The following is a 26,804-nucleotide window of genomic DNA, read 5'->3' on the forward strand; positions in this document are numbered from 1 at the left end:
ATTTCGGTAAAATGCTTCACTTTGCCGAAATTTGGCATAATTGCTTGCTGAATTTATCAGTAAACAACAGATATGCCGACATCAGCAAAGACGTTTGCCGAGATTTCGGAATATGCGCTAGCTGTTGCCGAGATTCAGCACGACAGCTGTCATTTATTGCCGCGTTACATTTTCGCTTCGCATTGTGCGATTATTTTCTGATGAAATTCTCGAGTGAAAAAATGGACAATCTTCGAAGAAACGTGGAACCACTTACAAGTAAAAATATTGAATAAATATAGTGACATGTTTCGCTTTATTAAACGCGACTTTATCAGAGCACTCGCGATTATAAGGGAAAAACACCCAACACGGGACTCAAAGCGTCCTCGAGACAAAACTTTGGAGGATATGCGAAAAAGAAACCCATTGCATGGAATAATTCAATACATCAAAGTAAGTTTAATTTTTGAACAATACCTTATATGCATCATTAAATATTGAACATTTTTGTAAGCCAAAAATCAATATATATTTTTATTTTCATATTTCCAGCTCGACTCAAGGTGGTCGCATCTGGAAACGCCGCTTTTTTATGCTACATGTTTTCAGGTAGAGGCTTTAAGCACAACTGGCAACAAATTTGTAAGCCTCCTTTAAGTGTTAATAAAATGAATTTTTGATCCTGAATGGCGTGTTTATAATGTTGAGAAATTACAAACAAAATTAATTGACTAGATTTTTAATTACTGATGATTCGGTAATTTATTGGATTGCCGAATATTCAGTGAATGTTTCACTGAGCAAACAGTAAATCTTATACTGACGATTTCGGCAATATTTGACGTTTGTCAAATTTGAGGGTGCCGAGACGCTCAGTAATTTTATTTTTGCCGAGATGATTACTCAGCTGTGCGAATCGCGGCATTTTTTTGCCGAGACTCAGCTGAAAAATTTAAGTGTGTATATTTTACTAAAAAGTAACGCTTGTAATGTTTCGTAACGCCTAGACAGAGACGTTTGTAACACTTCGTAATATCTGTAACTTACAAAAAAGTAACGCATGTAACGCTTTGTAGCGCCTATAACTTACAAAAAATAACGCACGTAACACTATAAATTACAAAAAATAACACCTATAACTCACAAAAATGTAACACTCTATAACATCTATAACTTACTAAAACGTAACGCATGTAACGGTTCTTAACATTTTTAACTTATAAAAAAGTAACGTTTCGTAACACTCCGTAACGCCTATATTTGACTAAAAAGTAACGCATGTAACGCCTATGATTCGTAACGTTTCGTAATGCCTACAACTTGCAAACAAGTAACGCGTGTTACACTTCGTAACGCTTACTACTTACTAAATAGTTATGCGTGTAACGCTTCGTAATTCCTATGATTCACAAAAAAGGTAACGCATGGAACGCTTATTAAGGAGGGGGTAGGGTCTAAGCGATGAAAAAAATCACATTTTTGCGAATTATCGTTCAACAAAATAAATTCAAATGTTTTGCATGATAAAAAGCATCATTCGAACAACATTTTGTAATTTGTTTCGTGGAAAAATATTGAAAAATAAGTCGGTGAAGAGGTATTTTTGAGAACGCTTCTTAAAAATCATGATTTGCGGTGTCCACTGTATCTCAGCGCAGACTAATCAGAAGTGAACAAATGAACGCAGCATAGTTAGAGATGACGTTTTTCTAGACCCCAACGTTTCTGTTTGATTTTTTTTAATTATTTGAATTTTTGGTGCTTGTTTAAATTCAACCCGATTTTTCACGACAAAATCGACCATTTTGTAGCTGTTAAACCTCCCCTAAGTAACAAACAACGAAAAGGAAAACTTTGGAGTCTGGTTTTTTATATGTAGAAAGTGTGTGCAAAATTTGAAAAAAATTGGGGCAGTAGTTTTTGAATGACGATGAACACGGACTTTTGAAACCTGCTTTCGAGGAAAACGCGTTTAAAGGTTTTTGTCTATAAAATCAATGACAACAATTAATTACTCCAGGGAGCCCGTTGGGGTCTAACATTTTCAAAAATTCATATTTTTCCTTTTATTATTTATTATAACAAAACGTAAATAAAAAAAACTGAACCACTAAAACTGAAATAAATTTATTTTGTTATCGACTATCAAATTCTGCTAACCCGATAAATCTGATTAATTTATGTGATCTGTGATTTATTTATGTATCTCCGAAACCGGAAATTGGATCTGACTGAAAAATAAGATGTTTTATAGAATCTTAGAACTTTTCATTTGAATCTTAGATCGGTTCAGCCATTTACGAGAAAAATGAGTTACACAGTTTTTATTTCGTTTCACATATCATCCTGTAGTTCCGGAACCAGAGGTCGGTACCAAACATAATTCAGGAACCTTGTTTGGGAGCATACGACTTTTCATATGAATCTGAGTTTGTAAAAAACGGTTGAGTCCGAAAAAAATTGAGTGAAATTATTTGTCACACACATTTGCTGATCTCGACGAACTGATTCAAATGGTATATGGCTGTTATGTTCTTTCAGCATTTATTGCTGTAAGTAGCTTAAATCAATATAATTATGGAATTGCATTCAACTCCAAAATTCCGCCATCATCTCGTTAACATATGGCATATTCGAACGATTATGTTGCCAAAAACGAACCGTGCTAAAATCGGTCCGAGGCAAAATGTCATGCTGTACACAGTCTTTTGGGTATTTAGAAACAAACGCATGTAACAGTATAAAAAATCGTTTAAAAATGTTTTATGTTGCTCCCAATCATTTCTTTGCCAGACAGAGCTCAAAGCTTCCATGCTGGAATAGGGGAAAAAGTCGCTTACACAAAAATTTCGATATCTTCGTTAAAAATGGACGGATTTCAGCAATCTCTGGCTTGTGCGTGCGGAATCTAAGTCTAAAAATATATTCTGTTTTCAAGGTCAAGTGTGACAGATACTGTCTATAAACTTGAAACTTTTGGCATAAAACTTCGTATAACTCAAAAAGTAAACATCCGATCTCAAAACTATTCAATAGCGTTCTGGGTGACGGGGAGACCTTTCATTTGCCAATTAAATTAAAATCGGTCCAGCCATCTCTGAGATCTCGACCTCTTGGTTGACAACACACATGCAGACACACACACGGACATTTGCTCAGTTCGTCGAACTGAATCGATTGGTATATGACATTGGGCACCCCGGGCCTCGGAAAATTTTTCTAAAGGTTGAGCGAATTCTATACTTATTTTTTATATTTATAAAAAAAGGTAAAAAGTAACACATGTAACGCTTACAAAAAAGTGACGCTTCGAAACGCTCCGTAAGGTGTATAACTTACTAAAAAGTAACGCAGGTAACGCTTCGTATCGTCTTTAACTTACAAAAAGTAAAACTTCGTTACACTCCGTAACGCCTATATTCAACTGAAAACTAACGCATGTAACGTTTCGTAACGCCTATGATTCACCAAAAAGTAACGTTTCGTAACACTTATAAATTAAAAACAGTAATGTTTGTAACGCTTCGTGTATATCTTCCAAAAAAGTAACGCATGTAACGATACGTAATGTTTTTAACTTACATAAAAGTAACGTTTCGTAACGCTCCGTAACGCCTATAACTTATTAAAAGGTAACACCTGTAACCTAAAAAAGTATTGCTTCGTAACGCTCCGTAACGCCTAAACTTACTAAAAAGTCACGCATTGAACGCTTCGTAACCGCCTTTAATCGTAACGCCTATGTTTCACAAATAAGTAACTCATGTAATGATTCGTAAGGCCTAAAAATTTCAAGGTGTTACGTTTGTAACGCTTCGTAATACCTGTAACATACAAAAAAGTAACGCATGTAACGCTTCGCAACGCCTATAACATACAAAAAAATAATGCATGTAACGCTTCGTTACGTTTATAACTTACTAAAAAATAACGCATCGTAACTCTCCAAACCTCTATCTGTCGGTGTAATCTACAGGATCAAAAGCCTCATCATATTTCTCATTTTTTTTTTGTTTCTGAATTCGATCGACCAGCCCCACTTTAATGAAATGTTTGCATCAAATGGATTGAAACATTACAGAAAGATTGATCTTGATTGCTTGTAAATGGCAAGCAATTGACGCGTATTTAGTATATGTTGTTAAGTTTTGTATGAATATTTTTAAAATTTTATAATAATTTTATAATCCTACCAATACTTGAATTGGTATTCAATGTTTCATTTTTTACCGTATCGAAACCTTCTAAACTTTCAGTTTTCTGAACCAACCAATTACACCCTTGGATCATTGTATTTTCTACTGACGCTACTACATAAAACACTAACATTAAAAATATAATTATTATTTATATACAAAAAGTTAATTATAAGACGTATTTTGCTTTATGCGTCAAATTATATAAGAAAGATATGTAAAATGATTATTTGTGAATTGCAAGGAATGCTGCAGACGGTATTCATTAAAACAAGCTGACAATTTAAAGTCATATTAGGGGTTTTAATACACTTCAGCAATAGGACTTGAAGGCGAAATACTTGACCTATTTGAAGGATTTTCAATAATTCTCATAATTATCACATACATTATTACATACAAACCAAATCGCACCCTCTCATTTTGCTACTTAAGCAGAAAGCGATCGACGCCGTTCTATTAACAAAATTCCATCATAGACACACGGAGAACCATGAGATTGGAACTTGTAAGCATATATTTATCTCACCTTTTGACGGCCCGTATTGAATTCTTTCGGTAATATACTTAAATTCTTCTAACTGCATACGAACTGATAAAAAAGCTTAGATTTCAACAGATTTATATCTAATTCTAACGTAGAATGCATTTTCATATGAGGGGCATAGGAATTTGAAATTGAAATATCATTAGATGTTACGTTTTAATGATGGTTTTTCTTTGTTAATTTTCTCCTTGAATTTTAAGTTCCAACTGATAGTTGATGTCATCTTGTTTAGTTTTAAGACCTGTGAAAGTGGTGAAAATGAACAAAAGGAAACTGTCACTTGCTGGTACGGTGCTACCTAAAGTCACCGACAATTTAATGAATATACTTATTGGGCCGTATGAATAAAATGTAGTAAAGTCTGTTGTTTGTAGTATCTTCTCAAAAACAAAGTCCACAGAGTATAACGCGGTTTGGTATGAATAAAAAACAAGTTCGAACATGTAGTTAATGCTACTTCCGAATTTAAGCATTTATAGCATACCGTATCGACACAGAGCCGGAAAAGCTGGCATAAGCATGCACAAAGCAAGAAACGTACTTACATCTGTAAAAACGCCACTTTTTTAATTTCTGTACTTCACTTTATCAGCAAACACACTAGTAGCAACCTCTAGAGCTACATACCGAAAACTTGTAGTAAATACTACAGTTTGTAGCATGTTTTGACAGGAACGTGATCCACATGTAGCATTTACTACCGAAATTCAAGCATGCTACGTTTTATTCATACGGCCCATTGTGTAGAATTTCTCGCATATGTAGTAGAAAACCTGAAAACACTTAGTATTGCCGCAATTGTCAGGGAATGTTAAGACATCAATACAGCGACACTTCAAACTGACATGAGATTGATCTATGCCATAAAGTTACACACTTAAATTTTATGTTCAGTGTTCGAAATCGACATGTCATAAGATTAAAATGTGATGACATATAATTGAGCCATTCGACGACACACTTTACATTTATGCGATAAATTTTTGTCGAAGTACGAATGAAGCGTACTTGAAATTTTAGTGAGTCTAGAAAACCGTGTCGATTTCTATCAGTGTATGGTTATTCACCCACTCTGTCCGGAATACGCATCTTCTTCTGCGTTGCAATTCATGCAAGCGATACATGATTCATGCACAAGTCCGACGACGTTGCTTGTAAGATCCATGTACTACTCAATTTTTCTCCGAATGATGACGGCTATTACGAGGATGTCCTCAAAAAAGCAAGACTGTGAATTCCAGTAAACATTTGCGAAAGAAAAAAAACACCGAGCATCTCCATGGAAACATATCGACATGCTTGATCAGTCGATGCGTGCGTTTGTCGAACCGAACTTCTCCCGCGCTTAATCAACCTCTCGAAACCATCGACTGGGAGGGAGAGTGCAGCTTTCTTGTGCTCTTACTCTCTGTCTCTCTTTCTCTCTCGTTTGGTGGAGAAAACTGCGCAATCCAACCAATTGCATCGTTTGCCAGTGGCGGCTAGGCGAAACACCGGTAAAATTAAACTAGCGTCTCGGCGCCGATGACGGCGTCGGTGGCGGCTGTTTTCCGCCTTGACTGCAACACATGGATGGCGCGGTGAAAATTTATAAAAGCATTCGGCGCACATTGGGCAGCGCTCACTCCGAGGAAAGTAATTAAGACGCTAGCATCGCATAGTCCGGACGCGCGTTCCCTCTGCTATAGTTGCAACAGTTTTTTTGTTTTAGTCAGTCGGAAAACGGTGATCGGCGGTAGGTTTGCCAACTAACAGCCTCCACACCCGCTCAGACACCATCCGTGTGTGGAAACAGTAATTTGAAGGTCCACAATCATCTTCGGTCGTCCGTGGCGGTAACCCTGAATCGAGGAGATTTTCGCAGGAACAGTCGCTGCCCAGAGTTTGAACGGTGAACAGCAACATTTGTTGGAAAGAGGATCTCGGAATCTCTGCCTTCGTGTAGCGAATCAACCAACAACGTACATACAGTGAGCAATCGAACGGCGCAAGAAGTCGAATTCTGAATCGAAGTCAAGTGCTCGAGTTTGTTTGCTTTTCTTTCGTGATTGTTGTTATGATCAGAATTGAATAACAATTGTGCAAATTTGTGCAGTCGAGAAGCGCGAAGAAGCCTGTAATTAGCTTTTGCTTTGTGAGTGTTGGAGCGGTTTGGTAACATTTCTTCTTTCGAACTCGTTTCGTTGCAAGACTCCTGAACAGAAGATCAGAATCGAGCAGTGCGGTACGATTCGTAACAGTATAGCAAACAGCAAACCACTTAACCAACCGAAATAAGTGAAAACATTTCGTATTGACAAACTGTAAACCACACAATACAAAAAAAAAAAAAACAAAATATAGTGCAACTTTTTATTGAGCTACTTGCTTCATCGGTACCCCGGCTAAGTTCGCAGCATTCCGGCCAGGAACAATCCTACAACTGGTGATAGAAGAGCCGACAGTGAGTTGCACAAAACCTAAACACCATGACGGACGTCGCACATGAACTTGGTGCCCTGCGGTTGATAGTGGTAAGTAGCCTGGGTAGTTTTTCTACTGTAAAATTAATAGGCCGTGAATTTTTCGGAACGAAGCAAGAAAAGGTGCATCGGACGCGGATACGGGTCATAAATTGTTGCAAATTGGGCGCAAAACAAAGTAAAGCACTGTGACTACTCTGACGATTCACGCAAAGTTTTGCGATTCGGTGAACGGTGAAAGAAAGTTTGCCACGGCCGCTTCGTTTGATTGTTTTTGTTTATGAGCCGAAAAAACAAAAAAATGGATTTTTTTTTCGTGAAAGTTTCGTTAAAATTAATGGGAAGCCGATTAGCAATAGCGACAAGGTTGTTAGCGGACATTGCCATTCGGTTGCTTTCGGGTTGCAGTTGAAGGATGGCTTTCGAGTAGTTTTTGTTACAGCGTCGACTGAAGTACCGTATCTATGAATGATAATCGTTGAAAGTTTTTCGCATTCAACGCCTACTGAGTATTTTTCGAAAGGTGAATTTGTCTTTCGATTCATTGCATAGCATTTCAACGAATAAACGATTAGTTGTATTTTTCCTGTGACTGGATTAGTTTTTCTAAAATATCTATACTTTCACAGTTTACATTATTGCTTGCAAGAGTACCTGTTGTTGTTTTTTTATGAAATTACAGTAAACTAACCATTGCATCGAAATTATGGATCAAGTAACCAAGCCCATCAAAGCTACTTACTGAAGGGAAATCGAAAGAGGTTGGGTAAATCCGTACGTAAAAACACTTACGCTTATTTCACGGCTATGCAGGGAAATACCAGTTGAAACGGATTGGTGACCGCAAAATCAACCCAAAATTACAGGTATTTATTTTAGCAGAGAAGATCCTACTTTGCATTATATTGTCATGCTGTACATTGGGTTATTAGAATTTTGAATAAAAGTTTACTTTTTATTAACGTTTCATAGAACTAGAGTTGAGCTGTACGTCTGCTAGTTGTGCAAGTTGAACCACACGGTAGCCCTGGCGTTGCCATTTGAACTGCTATGCACTGAGAAATCAAATCCGAATAAAATAAATTGTTTTAATTCACCGAGTGGTGTAATTATGTCTTTCTTAGATTATTGGAACAGAAATTTAATGCTAATAGTACTGTTGTTGTACCGTTGAATTCCACTATATCACGTCGTTACACTCTCACAAAGTCACTATTTTCACAGTCACTATTTTTCCGAAAATATATCAAACGTTATAATACAGATACGTATTTCGTATCTGTATTATAACGTTTGATACACTTTCGGAAAAATAGTGACTGTGAAAATAGTGACTTTGTGAGAGTGTAATGACGTGATATAGTGGAATTCAACGGTACAACAAAAGTACTATTAGTGAGAACATTCTACTAACAGCTCAAACAGAAATTTAGAGAAATTTAATGGGATATGATGAGATTATTGAACATTTTATTTAAAACTTGAAAACAGTTGTGGTTCAGTTGTTTCGAAGAAATTGATGAAATTTCCATTACGGCTCCATTTTTTAACAAAAACTTCCGATGTTTCCAGAATCGGAAATCGTTCACCAATACAGCCATAGTTTAACCATTAACTAATCAGATCCATTTAGGGGTTTTTGGTTTGTACGTAAAGTACATATTTAGTTTCGATTTCTTCGCGTTTAACCTTCGGCTTTAAGCATTTATGAGCCGAAGGCGATGGTAATAAGATCCGCAAATGAGAAGAAATTACTGGTAAGTTTAAAAGATTATCACTTGAACACAATTGAAATTGTAATTTGTAGCATTAATCGAACTGTCAGTTTGGAACTGGCAATCGGGTGTTGAATAAACTAGTTGTGTGATCATGAAACCTTCCATTTGAATCTAGGTTTGACAGATTCGGTTCAGCCAGTCTGTGATAAAATTAGGTGATTGTGATTGAGGTGACTTTTGATTTGAATCTAAGTCTGAGAAAGTTAGGCCTCAGTCTCCGAGTAGTAGTCTCCGAGTAAATCGAGTGCACTTTTTCCACTGTTTTGTACGTTTTAGCAAAGATAAACTCAACATTACGAAGTCCCATATAAATCAAAGAAAAAAACTTGTTCTGAACCCGTGAACTCTGTAATAGTATACTTTTATTAGCCCCTTGTTAAAAGCGTCGATAGACATAGAAAAGCGTCGCAGAAATACCATGGTTACGCTACAATACCGAAAGAAAGTAAACAGAAGTTTGCAAGTTTTGAGTAAAAGATTTTCTGATATGATTGCTTCTAAAGTGAATTAAACCGTCTTACACTAATTAAATATTAGGCTAGTTGAGTATAATAAATAACTTCTACATTCGAATACAAAGAACTGCGGAAAGTGCTGCGAGATTGTTCTATATCATACATATTTGAACACGATTTGTTACTAATACGAAAACAATATTATCATAGTTACGGTGCATAGAGTTTATTGTTTCGGTTCAACTAATCATTGAACTGCGACTGACGGTGAATCGAGTTCATCGAGGGGTTCTATATGAATGGTACATGAAAAATCATTGACTATGCCATAAACTCAAATCTTTGGTTTTAGCCCGTTAAACTGGAGCCGAAAAAACGTGGGTGGGTAATGTCAGAGACATAACTGGATGATGTGAATAGAAATAAAACTAACACGTATCTTCACACTCCTGAGAATGTAAAATCATTCTCATAAGTTGATATGTTGTGTAAATTGTGCAGAGTTTCAGTTCTTTACTTCAAGAATTCAACAATGTATCTATACTAAAGATCGATGAATTTACAAACTTATAAGACATGACAAAAGAAGAAGTACCCACAGCGTTTTTTCGGTGACAGTGCGCCATATAGCTGCAAATTACAGAAGCCAATTCAACCATTTATGTTGGTTGAAAACAACGTTTTATTTCTCTAATTCAACTAAAAAATTAGTTGAATGGAAATGAAGTGCTCCTTAGCTAAGAAATGACAGCACATTGAATTGGTGAATTCAACTAAAAAAATAGCCATTACAACAAACATTTTATTATTATTAAGGAAATGAGAATTAAAAAATCTAAATTAGCAAGAGCAACATTTTTGTAGTTGTCTCAAAAAATAACAAACTAAAATCAGAAAGACAACTAATTTTTTCGCCAAAATGCTGATTTCGGTGTAATAGCGATTATCTTGGAAATGTTACTGGAAACTGATACCATTCCAACTCAAATTAAACAATCTTCTGTATCCAGTTTTGATAGGGCACATAAAGCGACAATGCTTCAATAGTCTTGTAAAAGGAAAAAAAAAACATAAGAAATCTTGCATTACTCTGGAAAAATTTCCGTTCTTCATTTTTCAATATACTTTGAAAGCAAAACTAAACTTTTTTTAAATATACAGTCTTGTTCATTGGAAAATTGGATTTAAATCAGATTTTCGATTCAACTGATGTATATATGATGATAGTACTATTGGTTTACATGTCGTGTAAGTTCCATTTTTTCTGTGTACTTAAAAAAAGAACCCTATTTTGGACCATATTTAGGGTGTCTTGGAGCTGGTCTCGAGCCACAACCAATCTGTTGCACTATTCTGATATTGAGCTACCTAGGATGTGTATCAGATCGGAATTCACCTAGCCTATTGTCTAATCTCCTAACGCAAATACCATGCAATTTTTTTGTAAGAACAAGAATTTGAATTGATTTATCGAAGGCAACTGCATTAAACTTTCGAATAAAAAAATGTATATATCAATAAAGATAACACTTCAAACAGCTAGAAGAAAGAATGTGGAGTAAAGTCAAAAATCCGTTGAACCGCTCTGGCGTTGAGCTACCTTTGAGATACGGTTAAACCACATCTCACTAGAAACCCGATGAAGCAGAATGTCCTTCACGTCAGTGTTGGTGATTGCTGAAAATTTGACAGATGCTGCTCGATTTTTATCTATATTTTATACAACATTTTCAATCCGGAAGAAGATGCTACAAGAATTTGAGTCTCTCAATGCATGAACCTCGAGAGAATTTTTCTACATTTCTTCGCTCCACCTCATACTCTGAGTATTTCATGGCCCTTAATAAAAATATCAGTCTGATAATGATCGCCGCTGTGTGGAATTTACCAAGAGAGAATCGCAAGTTGACAATTATCGCAGAAAATCGAATCGATGATTCGACTTGATGATTCTCATACTAGGTTGCAATATTTAAAAACCCTTATGTGGAGCATTCACATACATTTTCATAGACATAACTTATACAAAGGTTATATGGACATAGTTAGAATAAGCGGCAATAGTAAAATGATTCTATCGCAATTATCCACTGCCCATACAGAATCGGATCGCGAAACGAGAATAAGCGACCGTTTGTTGCTTCAGAGAGAATCCCCACAGCAGCGTGCTAGCCGTTGATTCTCAGACGGTTCACCGAGAGAAATTCGCTCTCGCACTGGTGTCTATTCTATGTTAAATGTATCATGCCGGTTTTTTGTTGTTGCGATGATTTCCGTTTCTCTTTGATGGCACTGATTCAATCGTGGAAGAGTTGCGAGTGAGCGTCCTTTGATACGATAAAAGCCATCCTTGCTTCACGTACGCAATGCCCAGTCAGCGAGGCTCATTTTCAGTTTTGGTTCGTAAGCTTAATTTTCAATTAACAGTAATCAATATTAAATTTTGATCAATATCTAACGAGAAAAACTGATTGAAAAAATGACATGCGAATGCAACTATGTGATGAAAACCGCGAAAATATTACCGCAGAGACGGGAAGCTGGCTCCTAACCGGAGAAATTGTTTTTTGCCAATTAAACCACCAAGTATGCTTCGATTTACTTGGCCGCAACAGCAGTCAATTATAGTCCTATCTCTACGGAAACCCATCCATCAGATAACAAACACACACCGCATCACAAGTCTATCTTCGCTTTCGGCTTTGCCGTCAAACGCTGATTTTAGATTTTGTTTTTATCTCTTTGCTGTCTTTGGTGTACATAAGCGTTTTTCGCTATTTGGTGATCTAAGCTGGTGTGTAGTCGCAGCAGTGACGATTCTGATCTCCAACACAATATATTAAAGGATAAATCAAACCTCCGATTGACCAATTTAATTAATTGGTTTTTAAGTCTTGTCGGCGCCAAGTAAAAAAATTTAAAACTAGCTCAAGACGGCTCTACGTGTTAACAAGACTGAAAATCCAATCATTAAGTAATCGATATATTTGTTTAGTTTGAATTATTTGTCAAGATTCAAGACATTTGAGATTCGATTTTTCCTGTAAAAATAATAATTAAGAGCACTTACTCTACGTAAGTAAAAAAATCTTCAATTTTTAAAAAAATGGAATATTTTTATTCTGGCCTTTTTGCGTAAAAGCATTACGTGGCCGATTGGCTTAAATTTTTGTCACTTAAAATTTTTTTTTGCTATTGGATCTCGTTATCACCCTTTTTCTAGGGGAGATGAGTTTCCATTTCCATCCAACGAGGATCGGGGGTCACTTCGTCCGCGGCTTATCTCATCATCCATTGCTTCATCGTCGGTGTTGTGTGTGATTTTCGTTTTCTTTTCGTTGTCCTTGTTGATCGTAGTCTTGAGCTCGTTGAGAGTTGCTGTAGATGCGCCTTGTTGTACATTGGTTGCTGTTGCTGGTTGGTTGAAGGGTAAGTTATTAACTGCAGCTGGTGTACTTTGTTCTATAGGGGATACGTTGGATGGTTTCGTTGAATGGGACGCTTCACTGTCATTGGTGGCTGTCATAGATGTACTGGGGTTGCTTGGAGTTGGTGTGAAGGAAGCACCGTTGTCCTTTTGTGTAGTTGTCTCCTTGTCCAGTTTATCTCATGGCTAACAATAGTGAACGGCTTTTTGGCAATATTGACATGTGGCCATTTGATTGTCATAGGTAACAAGTGATTTGCACGGGATTCTTGTATCCTGACCGAAAGTCACATAAGAAGGTATAGGCCTCTTTAAGCGCATGCGTAACAAACGTACGCCATTTAGAATACCGGGGAAAAAGTTCTTCCACTTTTCTTTTTCGATAGAGAGAATCTCTCCGTATTGGGACATAGTTTTGCGAATATAAGCATTGGTGACGCTTGAGGGAAGATCATGCACACGCACTTCTATAGCACTATCTTCCATATATACTGGAATGTTGTACTTAATGTTCTCGTGCTCCACATAGTGCACATTGTTATTGTCTTTTGCGAATTGAATTGCATCCAACTCTTTATAAAACTGGATGTAAGCAACATTATTCGTCTTATTGCATTGAAATAAATGTACACGTTTAATGTCAATATGCATTTGCTCCTTAAGCAAACCTTCAAGTTCTTGTATCGAAGGTCGAATTTTGCACTGCCTTAAGTCAACAACAATTGTATTCTTTCGTGTCGGCGGTAGCTTTTGTTCGTTTGGTTCACTCATTTCGAGGTTGTTCTATTGTTCACTACACAATACTGTACTTGGATTCTTTCGTCCCGAACGTAAGCGGTTTTGTTATATCGACTGACTTGGATGAGATGTGAAAGGGAACTGATGGAATATTTTTGATTATTTCAATTTTAAACTGTGTGATCACATATCGCAAGCAGCATTCACTATAATAGTGAGTTCTAGAAAGTCTAAACAGAAATAAAAATTATACGGCAAGCTTTTTTAGTGAGTAGCTTTTATTGTTATTCCACTTTTATATTATCCATCATAGGCATACTTCCACAAATTCAATGAAGCATTTTCGAGATTATTGTATTTTTAAGCCGAAGAGTATTAAAGACTGTCCCAGAAAGTATGGACGCACTTTGATTTTGCTGTAAATAATTCACAAGTATTAGATATTCAAATTTTATTCGATATACTGATAATATTAGACTACAACAACAGAATATTATTCTCAACATTTGCTACTTAGCCATTGTAGACTAGCTGGCGCACCTTCTTGCGAACGTTCCTCATTAAATTCCGCACAGACTTCTTGGCGACAAGTTTTGACACTTTTTTCCAATCTTTTTCGAACTGTTGAAATGTCTCGGCTGCCGAGACATGTTTCCTAAGATGTGCCTTCGTTAATGCCCAAAATTTCTCAATTGGTCGAAGTTGTGGGCAATTGGGTGGATTCATGTCTTTTGAGATGAAAGTGACATTTTTGGTAGTATACCGTTGATTTCGAGTAGTGGTAAGAAGCAAGATCTAGCCAGAAGACAACAGGATCCTTGTGGCTTCGAATCATGGGTAGAAGTCGTTTTTGTATACATTCCTGGATGTATATTTCGCTGTTCATTGAAGCAGTGGTGATGAAGGGTTTCGAAATCTTACCGCAGCTACAAATTGCTTGCCAGACCATAGCTTTCTTACCAAATTTTTCGACTTCAGTCGATGTCTCGGACTGGTTTCACACTTGCCCTTCTCGCACCGTATAATTTTTTGATCCCGGCAATGATTTGTAATCGAGTATCGCGTAGGTTTCGTCGTCCATGATTATGCAGTTCAAATTTCCAGCAAGAATCGTATTGTACAGCTTTCGAATCCTCGACCTGATCGATGCGTCTTGTTTCGGACTACGTTTTGCTTGTTTCTGCTTCTTATAGGTTCGAAGATTCAAACGTTCTTTAGCACGAAGAACATTTGATTTCGAAGTGCCCACTTTTTTGGCCACATCCCGAACTGAAACCTCATTTTTTGCTCGAACGCCTTCAGTATACGTTTATCCAATTGAGGGTTAGCAGGACCTTTTTTCGATCCGTTTTCGGTTTATCCTCAAAGGTGTTATCCTCACCGAACTTCCTGATTGCATTTCGCACGGCTTTTTCACTTAATCCTTCCATTTTTGCTATCTTTCTCAGTGACAGTTCGCGTTCTGTGCACCATTTGTACACAATTTTTCGACGTTGTTCTGCTGAAAGTCCACGCATTTCGAAAACGAATAAACAACTGCACAAGTGGTTAGAGAAGAGTGTAAACAACAGGACGCAACCATAGAAATTGACAGATTATGACCCTTGGCGAAATGGTAGCGGTTTTTGGTTGCTTTCATACTTTCTGGGACAGTCTGTAGCAGATTAACTGGTTCAGAAGTGGTAATGAAATCCGCAATCTTAACTTAATCTTTTTCGCGAATATGCTTCTGTGAGGGAGCAAAAAACATCATTTAGTCTTGCCTGAAGACATGTTGGATAACTCATCTCTTTGGACACATTTTCGAGCCAGACTAGCATGTTGTTCGAGTAGTACACTGATATTAAATTCGACCAAAACAATACTGGATAATGATGTTTCCAGATTATGAGAACAAACCTTCAAGCATTCCCAAACATAGACACCAGCTGTTATTGTATCGGTTGTTACCAATAGATTTAAAAGCATTCCACATTCACAAAATGCTTGCCAAACCACTACTTTTTTTAACTGTTTTTTTCGAGTAAAATTGACTTAACAGCATCGTCAATATCTTGATCTGCACAATACATGTAGAATTGGCAACCCGTAAGCGTCATCTAATCCAATATTCACGTAACTTCCATCATTGAATCCTCAAAGACGACTCATTCAAACTGATTCTACTTGACCTCATTCAAAATTCTCCCAGACATGAGTTTCAGTTGCGGAGTTCCGGCTGACTGTAATTGTATCTTCTAAACATCGTGTGAGCAAAACTTGGTTCAATATTCTGTGCGGTCTTGAGACCCTTGGAACCATCAAACTCCACTTGATTCGTGAAGCAGTACCTCACTTGCCTTGACCTACTGGTGGCATCGCGGTGCATCACGAGATCACGAGGTCTTCCGTGATCCCGAAACCAGAAGTAACCGATCCGCGCCCGAACTCGCGCGCCGGTGACTGCCGGCCGGGAATCTGCGGTCTCTGCGGTCGGCGCAAAGCAGTAGCACCGGTTCACGAATTGTGAATGAAATTAATTCCTTTGGCTGCGCTTCTATTCAATGTCGGCCGCATCCGGTCCCGAGGAAAACGAGATAATTAATTACGTAAACTACCCTTTTAGCGGTCGGAGATGTTCTGCGAAGACGCGGGTTTTTTGTTTGGCGCTTCGCCTCAGCGAAAATAAACAAATGGACTCGAATAGTTTTGCGATTCATTGAGTCACAAACAGCACAAGAAGCACAAGTGCCTTCGAGCAATGTCTAGAAACCTCGTTGAAAGATAAAGGGATGTTGTTTATTTATAAATCACCTGGTGAAATGCAACCGTCAGACAAGGTGACTGCGGACGAGTTACACCGAGTTCGGGAATGTGCTTTCTGTATCGCTAGCTCCTTCGAATGGCAGTTTGATGCTCGATCTCGGGATCAAGGATTTTCAAGTGGCGTGTGCTGCGCGCTTTGGCACACTTGGATGCACCGTAAATCGACTGAATGACATATGAGGCAAATTTGTTTTTTTTTGTTCCGCTACATCAATGCGGCTAAACGAAGAAATGTCGATTGTTCGTAATTCGATCCGCGTCGAGTGTGCTCCGCAAATTTGTTTATATTTAGCCAAATCCCGATTGCCGTCAACGGGTTGATCGGATCACTGGGATGGAATTGTTCTAAAAATATGTAAACTCAAACGGGTGAAATTAAATGACTGACTGACATCTGTTCCGTCAAGAATTTGTCGAGGGTTACAATGAGTACAGCAAATCAAAACAAGTACATTTAGGAGGAAAATTAAAATCTTTTTTTTTTGCTGACGAAAAACACAATTGTAAACATGTCACACACATTGACAATTGGAACTGTGGAAGCACGATTCCGTTACGGGCCATCGGTAAACAAAAATGTGTTTACACTTATCATGCGAGTAGAAATATAGCGCAAATTCCGAAATAACGCCAAATGTGCTCGTTTCGCTCTATTTTCCCACACGCAGATGACGCCCTGGTTCACTCACTCGCTGGTTGGCTGATGGATTTTCAGTTTGCTGTCAAGCGTAGAAAATTTTGGCGATATTGGTTCACTCGTCGGCAACCGGTTGACTCCGAGACTGGTTGGGATGGTGTTTGGTGCCGTGTTTTTTTTTTCGAACAATATTTCAACGCCTTCTTTGGTTCTGTCGTCCGGTTTTCGATGAGTAATAAACGGAGCTTGCCCTCCCGAAATGTTTGTTTTGACAGTGCAGCGAACAGATCGCAAAAAGTTATTACTCAAAACCGAGTCATAAACAATTGTATAGGATTTTTTTTATTTTAGGAAAGGCATACAGTTGTAGTTACATTTATTGATCCGTATTCCGTTATACGTTGAGACTCTGAGTATAGTAGTCATTGTTAGTTTTCATTATGAATTATTACACACAAAAATTGTTCTACTATTATTCGATTGTGGCATTTAAACAAGGGTTATGAAATTTTAATTTAAAAGATGAAACGCGATGAAAGTTCAATATGGAACTGTTCTCATGAGGTTAAGGTTCTACTTACAATCTCGGAAAATCAATCATTCTTGAGAAACGCTTTCGCTAGATAAATCTTCGATAGAAGAACATCATTTTATTCACAAAAATAAACAAAATGAACTGATATTAATTTTTTAAACTTCTGCTCATCGACAGCGGTGAAAACTACCTTTGCGTTTTGCAACAATGGCTGTTTTCCTAAGATTGTAAATTGCACCTTAACTTAATTGAACCTCAACTTGCAAGGAGACTTTCGTGAAAAAGGTCAAATCCATAGCTTTCTAACTGTAGTCAAACCGTTTGTTTTAATCCAATTGTGAACCTGAGTTCATTGAATTGAAAATCGAGATAGCCTATTCGAACCTATTTCTTAGATCGGGCTCGTTCACTCCAGCTCTGTTTTGTAAAAAAAAAAGGTAAAACGAATTTAGTTTCTTGAAAATTGTTTGTGTTAGATCTGACGAGCAAAACGAGCGATGAAGTCTATCGAAACAAAAGGTGAAGCTCCGCACCGGAATGTAACTTTCTAAGGAAGCGGAACCCACCTCATTTGCAACATTGTCCCCCAATCAGTAATCATTGAGCTTGACCATTGTTGGCACTGTAATTTTTTTGCTGAACAGCTGTTCAGCTGCTCGTACGAGCAGAAATGCTGTTATTTTGGGATTTTACTGGTGTTTGTTACTTTTGTCATTGCTAAGAGCAGATTCATCATACTATGATACTTGGTTTGTTCTGTTGTAGGATTGTGAAAGGCTACAGACAATTTTCGTAATGAAAATTTGTGTCTCTGTCTGATTTTTTGTTACTCTTCGTTATTAAGGCATTCAGTAAACTAGAGATTGTCTTATAGACAAAGATATATTAATTCGATAGTAATAGTATACAAGCGAAATTAAATTTGGACAGATGCGGTTCTCACATTACATTGTTATGTGACAACGGTGTTGGCGGATTACTCACTGATTTTATTAGTGTTTTCTGCTAATAAGTTATGTTCATAACTTAGGAATTTTGCCATTGAATTGCATACTATTACAACTCAATTCACTTACTTCCATAGCATTACCGATCATCTTCATCTTCTTCCCATCGTTCAAAAGTACAGATAAAATGAGAAGAAGAAAAAAAATGTTGATAATTTACCTACTTAACGGAAGGAAGACGACTCATAGAAATTCTCGCATTGATATACGGCTGGATATTGCCAAGCACTAACTCAAGTCGAACGTTTCAGTTTTCACGATGCTTCTTTTCAAAATATGCATCTGTTTACGAAAGTGGGCATCACTTGCTATTTGCGTTTTGGCAGTAACGAAAAACTTCATTACTGTCTTGTAGTCGCTGAAACTAACTACACACTTAAATTTTTTAGCTGAATCTCGGCAAAAAAATGCCGAGATTCGCACAGCCGAGTAATCAGCAATCATCTCGGCAAAAATAAAATAACTGAGCGTCTCGGCACCCTCAAATTTGACAAACGTCAAATATTGCCGAAATCGCCAGCATAAGATTTACTGTTTGCTCAGTGAAACGTTCGCTGAATATTCGGCAATAAAATAAAACGAAAAAATGAAAAAAACAAATTACCGAATCATCAGTAATTAAAAATCTAGGCAATTAATTTTGTTTGTAATTTCTAAACATTATAAACACACCATTCAGGATCAAAAATTCATTTTATTAACACTTAAAGGAGGCTTACAAATTTGTTGCCAGTAGTGCTTAAAGCCTCTACCTTAAAACATGTAGCATAATAAAAAGCGGCGTTTCCGGATGCGGCCACCTTGAGTCGAGCTGGAAATATGAAAATTAAAATAAATATACAAAAATTTTCAATATTTAATGATGCATATACGGTATTGTTCAAAAAATAAACTTACTTGGATCTATTGAATTTGTCCATGCATTGGGTTATTTTTTCGCATATCCCCCAAAGTTTTGTCTCGAGGACTCTTTGAGCCCCGTGTTGGGTGTTTTTCCCTTATAATGTGATCTGATAAAGTCGCTTTTTATAAAGCGAAACATGTCACTATATTTATTCAATATTTTTACTTGCAAGTGGTTCCACGTTTCTTCGAAGATTATCCATTTTTTCACTCGAGAATTTCATCAGAAAATAATCGCGCAATGCGAAGCGAAAATGTAACGCGGCAATAAATGACAGCTAGCGCATATTCCGAAATTTCGGCAAACGTCTCTGCTGATGTCGGCATATCTGTTGTTTACTGATAAATTCAGCAAGCAATTATGCCAAATTTCGGCAAAGTGAAGCATTTTACCGAAATATCAGTGAATGCATTTAACGAAGTTCAGAAACATGCGTATTGATTACTGAGCAATCCGCAAATTTAGGTGTTGCTGATCAGTTTCGGCATTTTATTATGCCGAGCTCAAGAAATGGTTTTAAGTGTGTAGGGTTCTAACCCGAAACTAAGAATATCAATTTGCAGTGATTGGAGTCCGACTAACCCAATCGGTCATCGACTAACTGTTTTTCCAAGTTGACAAATTTTTCTATCATTCGGTTCAAGGGATGTGACTACATTCGGGTTTTTGGGATGTCGTCATTCTCCGTTTGTCACATTTCGGATGAGTGAGATTCCAACTTGGGGGATGTTTCTAGAAGTTTCAAATGGCACAACGCTCCGGAATTTCTCCGGCTAACAGAAGAAGCGGGGCCACCTCAAGAAGCACTAGGAATCAAAACCGATGTAGAGTTTTGTTCAATGATGTGGAAAACCTGGGTTTGAACTTCAAGTGCAAAATCTAAGTTTGAATTTTCCTACACCTTCTGTTCAAGAAGCAAACAAATCATGAAATACAACAATCGGTTAAAAATTTATCCCGTTTTATTAGAGAAAAAATATTTTATCCAGTTTTTACATTGAATGTTTCTGCGTCGGCTGCATAATGTAGAGATCGGTTTTTCTGAGGATTTATGAACATAGTTGCTTTTATGTAGCTTGTAAGAGCAAATTCAGCAGCTATAAGTACTACATGGAAGATCTATAATAGAGCAGAAACTGGAACAAACGTATACCCAGAAAAGCGTTCTAGTTTTATTTATTTATATATTATTTATATTTAAAACTGGTCTACGATGCCGTTCTATTTTTTGTATATTTGAAACACGAGTAAAAAACTGCTGTGGCTGCCAGTTTTTCTTGTTAAAAAAATCAGATTTAAATTTTGTAACTGACATAAATTATGCATCTAGAACTAAAACACTACTGAAGATTCCCTAAGGCTTCACTACATTTAATTGTTTTATACTCAAAACAAGTTGAAAAACTAGCCCACTCTGTGGTATACAAATACAATTGACCATTTTGACAGCTCATTTACAACCACAAATGCACATTCGCCATTTTGAAATTAGTTTGTTTTCATCACAATTAGCTTTTATTCATATTTTTGAAACACGAGTAGAATACTGCTGGGGCTGGCAGTTTTTATTGTTAAATTTCCGGTTTTAAATTTTGAAACTGACATAAATTATGCATCTAGAACTAGAGCACTCCTGAACATGCCCTAACAAGAAAAACTGGCAGTCCCAGCAGGCTTTTACTCGTGTTTCAATGAAAGAAAAAAATATAAGGGCAGCGTATGCCAGTTTTAACCCTTTGTCTGACTGATGGGTCCAGCCAGACCTTTTTCGTTTTTTATCATAAATTTTATATATTTACAATTTATCTATCTTTTGTTTATCATTATTTATTTATTTATCTATAAATATTATTATAAATACATCTTAAACGCAAATAAATTAATTCTTAAAATTAGCTTTAGACTCCTTATTTGCCTATTTTTCAAATTTAAATCTGTTGATAGGAGAGTTTAAAAATTGCATTTTTAATGTCATCATGATCGGTCGAGTCTCGTACAGTAATTTTTTAACAACATGTTGGATGGGATGGCACTGGCGGCCTATTGTATTTGCAAAGAACTCGACGATGCAACAAAAATAATGCAAGACTCACTTTTCTCCATTCTTTGTTTTGCCGAACATTGAAAACCAAATGAATAATGTTCATATAATCAAACATTTTGTCGTTCGTTCGTCTATTGAATCTTTTTTCGATAAACCAATCAACATTCCATTGATTGTTGTGACTAATCGTACAAGCATCTGTGCCGAAATACTTATACGCAAGAGAGACTGCAAGAAATGTGTACATGAAGCAGAAAAAATTCACCGAAAAACTCGTTTTTGTTGCTTCAAATTGTTCATCTCCAGTTTGCCAACAGCATTCAAAAGTTCAATATATATGTTTTGTTTGCATGAATACTACAACGACAAACTCACAATAATGTTCAGATCGTATTTTATGAAAAATATCTTTTTGTATATTCAATAAACGCTCAAAAACATTATTGGTTTTATTATTCCCATTTTTCTGTGTAATATCTTTACTTTTACAAGATTTCCGAAAATCATATGTCATGACAAGTAAGAAATGTAAGAAACGAAATATACCTGGTTTGTATAGAAATGAATCTACAGGGTCCGGCACTCGAAGTGTAACCAACTTCAGACCGCTCGCGCAGCTGACGCACGGGCATCAGCTCTCTAGAATTTTGCTAAATGACAGTTCGGAGTTGTATTGTTTACAAGCGCAAGAAAGCATTTTGCCAAAAGTGAACGCGAAAAAAAAAGTTAGACTTGAGAGAGCGAAGGAGTTGCTTCGTTTGGCCGAAAGCGGTCAATTTCCGAACATTGTATTTTCTGACGAGAAAATTTTTCCAATTGAGCAATTCGTAAACTCTCAAAACGATAGGGTTTACTTGACCGACCGTTCATACGAGAATTTGAGTCATCGATTGGCCACCAGGAGGCAGCACCCGCAACAGATAATGGTTTGGGCCGCTGTAACCGCAGATGGGCGCTCTCCAATCGTTTTCATCGAGCCTGGCGTCAAGGTAAATGCGACATATTATCGGGAAAGTATTCTGGAGGTTGCTTTGAAGCCGTGGGCAGACAAACATTTCGGTGGCAGATCATGGACGTTTCAGCAGGACTCGGCACCGTCTCACAAAGCTCGAGTGAACCAAGAATGGCTGAAAAACAACGTTCCGAACTTCATCACGTCCACACAATGGCTCTCGAATTCACCAGATGCGAATCCAATGGATTATTCTCTTTGGGCCATTTTGGAGAGCAAAGTCCGAACTAAAAGATACACCAGTCTCGAGGCGCTGAAAAAAGTTATTGTCCGCGAGTGGGCCAAAATACCTGCAAGTCACATTCGGGCAGCTTGCGATTCGTTTTTTGACCGTCTCAAGGCCATAGTCAAGGCAAAAGGTGGTCATATCGAGCAAAAGTGAATTGATTCTGAATTTTGTATTATTTTTACACATTTTGTACTTTGAATTAAGTAAAAGTAAATTTCCAAACTGAAAATATGGCCTTTTTAATTGGTTACACTTCGAGTGCCGGATCCTGTAAATACACTTCTAACTTATATCAACAACAACGGTGAATAATTTAAAAACTTTTAAAATTCTTCAATTCGTTCCAAAACGTTTAAAATTTCTCATGCAGTAGATGAAGACGATCTTAAACGTAAATCGGTTGCCTCGAAGCCAACCGTGGTAAATCAAAGCAAGCATAGAAAATAGTTGACCAAAGTTTGGCTTCAAAAAAAGGCAAGAAAACAAAAAAAAAAACTACCTTCTACCGAAACACGTCCCATATCACATCGCATGTCAAAATAGAAACCGTCACTTCCACCCACGGAATAAACAAAGCAAACTACAATGTTTTTCGCTTCGTGACACGTAAACAGTCCACTAAATCACCAGAAGGGCAAACCGGGACCAACACCGCCGCCGCCGCCGCCGCTAGCATCCATTTATCCATTCATCCGCGTTGATCAGTTTTCAGTTTCCCATCGGTTACTCACGTAGACGGAACAATTTCGGAACGGACTGAAGTCACACACTGCAGATATTTTATTCGATACAAGTGTCATAATTAGCGGGAAAAGTCATCGTCGCTCATGTCAAATACGGAGGAAACGTCGGTGAGTTCAGTACATTAGTTGTTGGCATGGGAACAATGTCGGAATTTCACTCCATTCAAAGGAATTTCCCGAAAAAAATAACGCGTAACGTTAGAAGTGGATGGTTGGATAATTAAATTGTATTGTGGTTTGAATTGTGGGCCTAATTGAGTGGACAGTTTCGCAGCATCGTTCGTCAATCAGTGCGAACGAATCAGTGACGGGAAAAGCCTGAAGTGAACACACGAATAGTGGAATGAAAGATGGCTGGTAAATCCAATGTTTTGGTGCGTTTGTGATAATATGATAATGATAATTCCGCTGCGTTTTATAGGCAGTTTTTGTTGCATAGTTCATTTTATCACGTAAAGAAAAACTTACCAAAACGACAAAAAATGTCCAAATTGCAGATGACAGTTTTTCTTTGTTTACTTTTTCGTGAATTAACAGGGTGATCTTATAATTGACGCTCAACTATTTGCATAACTTTAAAGGCAAAACCACCAGCTCTCGATGATTGTTGGAAACTTTAAGGTGATTTCTAGTAAACTAAACGGAGATCCCCGGAGATCACAGAATTACAATAGTTGTTTCACACCCTGTTTGTGTCAACTGAAATGTTGTTGATTTAACTCACCCTGGTGACACGATTGTCATCTGCATACAATTGACTTGAAGCCGAAACTTTTGGTTCTTTGGTTCTAGTTCGCTGTCAAAAGCTGTGTTTGAGCAGTGTTCACATATTTCTGCATGTGGTTGCACCAACATAAGAGAATGATTTTGAAGGAATGTGTTCAAACTATAATAAACCATAAATTTCTTTATATTACTGGTTTTATAGATAATACAAGACGAGTTATACTTTTATTAGATATGACGAAATTAACTTCTGACACCAATGTGGTATTAACTTTTGGCTGATTGAAAGTCGAGTAATACCCAAAATAACACACTAATTAGATGACTACTATCATATGTAATAAAACATATTGAACATTTGTGATCTTCTAGTAGCAAGGAAAAAATTTTGGATTTTTTGGAAATTTTGGGTTGAAACAATGCTAAAAGTTAGCTGTGAGATAGCTTTTTTGTGTTAAATTTGCTATCTAAGTTTTTACAACTATTGTTATAAATTTCTGCTTTCGAACTCCTGTAGTTATATCAAATTCAATAATAATTGTGATTCAAACGTTTCAAAATCTGTTACGATTTTGTTCCCGCTAGAGTCAGCCAAAAATATTTCAAAATTTGTTACAAAATATTTCTGAAATAAATTACTCCAGTTGTTATAATTTTGTTATTGCCATCTGATCGGGTTTCTCCTCAGAGGTACGTAGGGTTTTTTTTAATTAATTGATTTTCTGTAAAATGGCAGCCCTTTGAAAATAAATCCGCATTTTTTCATCACAAAATTGTTCATAAAATAAATATTCACCATTTTCAAAAACCCCTACCGTACCTCTGTGGAGATAACTATCGAGAATATTCTGTAAAATTTTTGAAGGGATAGTATTCGTATTTTCTTGAAAGTGCATCTCTAGCAATAGGATTATCAGCAACGTTCTTGAAAACAACGTTCTTGAAAACGAAAATGCTCTTCCAGCGAGCCACTCTGCAAGTGAAGTAAAATTTTCTTAATGCACTGTGAACATTTTGCATTGTTGGATTTCTATATCAACTGAGAGTGTTGTGTTAAAGTTATAAGCAGTTACTTAGGCAAAATTTCGTTGTTCAAACTCTGAACGATTGACCCCCCATCAAACAAACAAAAAATCGTTGTTTCAAACCGCAATGTGGTGTTTCGGACCAAGATATCGTAGATTCATATAAAATATGCTTGATTCAAACTAGAGTTTAATTGCCCCGAACAAATGTTAATTGTATAAAAGAAAAAACATTTTTTATCAATTCTATTGCCACTATATCAGTAAAAACATTCATTAGAATTAACCGGAGTTAACTTATTTTTGAAATATTTCTTTCTGCCTGTACCATTTTAAAGCAAAAAATGTCCGGATTTAATAATTTTTTCTAAAGAAAATCAATCTCAGCTACAATTTCTAGGGTTCAAAATCAAAATTATTTTCAATTCCACTACATTTCGTCGTATTCCGAAGAGTCTAATACTAAGTTCACACCTGCAGAAAATAACACGTTTTAACGATAGTAATATAAAGTTAAAACCTGACTGTTCACACTTGTATTATGTTATACGCATGACATATTGTTTGTTATTGAGTTTGTTTATAAACAAACTACAACAAGTTTACGTCGCGAATATTAAGCACTTGTTAAGAAGATAAATTACTGTGGAACTTTACTGGATTCCGGAATTCTCATAGAATAGTTTGTAGTACTTCGGAATAAGAAAATCTACAGTGAAAAAATTGATGATTGCATTCCCGGTTTCAAGAAGCATGGTTTTTCACAATACCTCGGAAAAATTGGTAAAAATATTATGTCAATCGCTTCAATTTTTCCACTTCTTCACTCAGAAAGTTTTTTTCTACGTATTAAAAAGTCATTTTTGGCCATTTGTTGGTTTAAATGTTTTGTATCACGTTAGTTGTCAACGTTTCGAAGGGTATTTGCTTCGAAACTTTGGCCATTTACGTGAAATTAATATTTTTAGAAATAAATGATGTCTCAAAAAAAAAAAACATGATTAATCCACCTAGCAGTGAGATGATACCTTTTTTTATCAATCCGCATGTGTTTTTTGCATGAATATTCTTCGGTGTTTAAGTTTTCATTACATTATTTTAATGACCGTCGTTTTAAGCGACAATTTTAGATTGTAATCACTCATTACTCTGTAATGTCGAAACTGCAAATACAATCGAATTTAAATCTAGAAGTGTGACAATCGATTAATCATGCCATGATATGTAAGTTCCACTTTAGAGTTTACGGTAATTTAAGGTACTTCCAGAGCCGGTATTCAGGAACCAGCATAACCCAAACCGATTCGTATGGCCATATGACGAATAAATTACAGTTTTGAGTACAACTTTGAAGCTTAATTGGATAAAATTCATTAATTTTTGTATGTATGTATAAAACTAATTAATTTTGTATATAAGTTTAGTTCAATTTGAATTTTTGTTTCTGAAATTTGATTAGGCTTTTTTTAAAAAAAGAATGAGCTTTGAGAAACGATTTTATACTGGAACCGGAATTCTAGAATCGGTATGGCCGAAGTCAGATAAATTCACC

The 26,804-nt window shown here is 36.6% G+C and overlaps 1 protein-coding gene across 2 annotated transcripts in view; it reads left to right on the forward strand.

The window, feature by feature from the left end:
* Window positions 1–6,337: 6,337 nt before the first annotated feature.
* Window positions 6,338–26,804, forward strand: part of LOC131427504 (actin-binding Rho-activating protein) — a 38,995-nt gene continuing 18,528 nt past the window's right edge. Inside the window, exon 1 of one of the 2 annotated variants that reach the window (XM_058590747.1) lies at window positions 6,338–7,238. In XM_058590747.1, coding sequence (XP_058446730.1) covers window positions 7,194–7,238 — 45 coding nt within the window. In that variant the 5' untranslated portion in view covers window positions 6,338–7,193. Of the gene's footprint in view, window positions 7,239–23,465; window positions 23,610–26,804 lie in introns of those variants that run through there. The other variant, XM_058590748.1, reaches the window with a different exon arrangement.

This window comes from Malaya genurostris, chromosome 2 (genome assembly GCF_030247185.1).
Source record: "Malaya genurostris strain Urasoe2022 chromosome 2, Malgen_1.1, whole genome shotgun sequence".
Classification (NCBI taxonomy): domain Eukaryota; kingdom Metazoa; phylum Arthropoda; class Insecta; order Diptera; family Culicidae; genus Malaya; species Malaya genurostris.